The following is a 2528-nucleotide window of genomic DNA, read 5'->3' as shown; positions in this document are numbered from 1 at the left end:
GAACCTATTATGTATGATTGTGAATATACATATGTAATCAATTGAAAATATTTACAGACTTGGCGTGTTAGCTACCGACGGATATTGCAGACCTTTTGATATAAATGCATCAGGTTATACTCGGTCCGAGGCTATAAATTGTTTATTCTTACAACGAAGGCGGGATGCTAAACGTATTTATGCGAGTGTTGTTTATTCAAAAACGAATTGCGATGGTTACAAACCTGAAGGAATTACATATCCATCGGGAAAACTTCAAGAGCAGCTAATTTCTGAATTTTATAATGAAATTGATGTTAAACCTAGTAACTTAGGATACTTAGAAGCTCACAGCACTGGAACTGTGGTCGGTGATCCAGAAGAATGCCGAGCAATTGATAGCGTGTTGTGTAGTCAGCGCCAGGAACCTTTACTGGTTGGTTCAGTGAAATCTAATATAGGTCACTCTGAGGCGGCGTCTGGTATATGTTCATTAATTAAAGCGTGCTTTGCATTTGAAACTGGAAAAATTCCTCCAAACATAAACTTCCGTGAGGTAAAACCTGAAATTGCTGCTTTATCGGAAGGCCGTCTAGTTGTGGTAAAAGATGTTGTGGATCTAGGGAAGCCTTATATAGGAGTAAATTCATTTGGTTTTGGTGGAGCCAATGCACATGCACTCTTAAAAGCGTTCGACAAACCTAAACTTAATAATGGCATACCATGCGATGATATTCCAAGATTGTTGACTTGGGCTGGGAGAACAGAGGAAGCCGTCAATCACATTTTCAATACTGTGGAAAAGAAGACTTTGGATGCTGAGTTTTTTGCATTATTACATAACATACAAAAAGAGGAAGTCACCGGAATGGTATTTCGTGGATTTGGTGTGTTCGAAAAATGTCAAACTAATCAAGCAAAGACTCTTGCTAGAGATGTCCAACATTTCACTGGCATAAAACGTCCTATTGTTTGGGTATTTAGTGGTATGGGTTCACAGTGGACAGAGATGGGAGCTTCGCTGATGCAGATTCCCACGTTTTTGCAATCGATAAAGCGAAGTCATAATACTTTACAATCAAAAGGGCTAGACCTAATAAGCATACTCACATCTGCAGATTTAAGTACTTTCGACAATATAATGCATTCATTTGTCGGTATTGCTGCAATTCAAATTGCTTTAGTCGACGTTTTGCGCTCTTTGAACATCGAACCGGATTACATTATTGGTCATTCCGTGGGCGAATTAGGATGTGGTTATGCTGATGGATGTTTCACAGCTGAACAAATGATTCTTGCTTCATACTACAGAGGGAAAGTTAGTCTAGAAATGGAGAAAATTAAAGGTTCGATGGCGGCAGTTGGAATGGGCTTCAAAAAGATTGCTAATATGCTGCCTGATGAAATTGAAGTAGCTTGCCGTAATAGTTCAGACTCTTGCACTATTTCTGGTCCAGCTAACGACGTTGCCAAATTTGTGGCCGATTTAAAAGCAAAAAGTATTTTTGCCAAAGAAGTTCCTTGTTCAAATATTGCTTACCATTCCCGCTACATAGCTCATATGGGACCTGAATTTTTGAAATATTTGCAGCAAATAATACCAAATCCGAAATCCAGAAGTGAAAAGTGGCTCAGTACAAGTGTCCCAAAAAATGAATGGGATCAACTAGGGCGTAATCTGTGCTCAGCGGAGTATCACGCTAATAATCTTTTAAATAGTGTTCTATTTGAGGATACTTTTGATCTGTTGCCCAATAATGCAATAACGATTGAAATTGCACCCCACGGATTGTTGCAAGCTATTCTAAAGCGATCAATGCCGAAAGGAGTACATATTCCCCTTACCCAACGTAATAACAAAAACAACACTTTGTTCTTCCTCTCCGCATTGGGAAAGTAAGTATCTAAAAAGGTGCAAAAGTATTACATGACTAAATACATGTGTAAACTGATTTTCAGATTGTTTAGCAACGGTGTTACATTCCCTGTAGATATGTTATATCCAAAGGTAGAATTCCCAGTGTCGAAAGGTACTTCAGGTATAAGTTCACTGGTGCGTTGGGATCACAGTGAAGATTGGTTTGTAACAAAATATGAAAACATGAAAACTAAGTCGAGTGGAGAGCGGTTATATAAAATAAATTTGAGTAGCGATAATGAAGAATTTATGAGCGGACACGTGATTGACGGTAAAATTTTAATTCCGGCTACTTGTTATCTTCAGTATGTATGGGAGACATATTCTTTGATGTACCACGGTCCTAGCTACATGGACGTTCCGGTTGAGTTCGAAGATGTACGTTTCTTGCGGGCAACAAATATGTCATTAAATGGAAATGTAGAGCTGAACGTCATGATTCATTATGGAACTGGACAATTTGAGGTAATAAATATTACGTTTTTTTTTTTCATATACATTAGATGCCTTATTTTGCTAAGGTATTTCAGAGTAGTAACCCAGTGGGAATTAGGAGCACGTAATAATACCTTATTAGCAACTTCCTCTTCACCTGGCAGTCATTACCATTTCCCTGCCGAACGTCCCTTAC

At 38.5% G+C, this 2528-nt stretch overlaps 1 protein-coding gene across 1 annotated transcript in view; it reads left to right on the top strand.

The window, feature by feature from the left end:
* Nucleotides 1–40: 40 nt before the first annotated feature.
* The window catches only part of LOC118755097 (fatty acid synthase-like), a gene marked incomplete at its 5' end in the record, with an annotated part of 6699 nt that continues 4211 nt past the window's right edge, over nt 41–2528 (top strand). Inside the window, 2 exons of the mRNA XM_036489944.1 lie at nt 41–1875; nt 1939–2456. Coding sequence (XP_036345837.1) covers nt 41–1875; nt 1939–2456 — 2353 coding nt within the window. The remainder of the gene's footprint in view (nt 1876–1938; nt 2457–2528) is intronic.

Source organism: Rhagoletis pomonella, unplaced genomic scaffold (genome assembly GCF_013731165.1).
Source record: "Rhagoletis pomonella isolate Grant_MI unplaced genomic scaffold, Rhpom_1.0 Rhpom_scaffold_05301, whole genome shotgun sequence".
Lineage (NCBI taxonomy): Eukaryota > Metazoa > Arthropoda > Insecta > Diptera > Tephritidae > Rhagoletis > Rhagoletis pomonella.
This window is presented reverse-complemented; position numbering and strand designations above follow the sequence as displayed.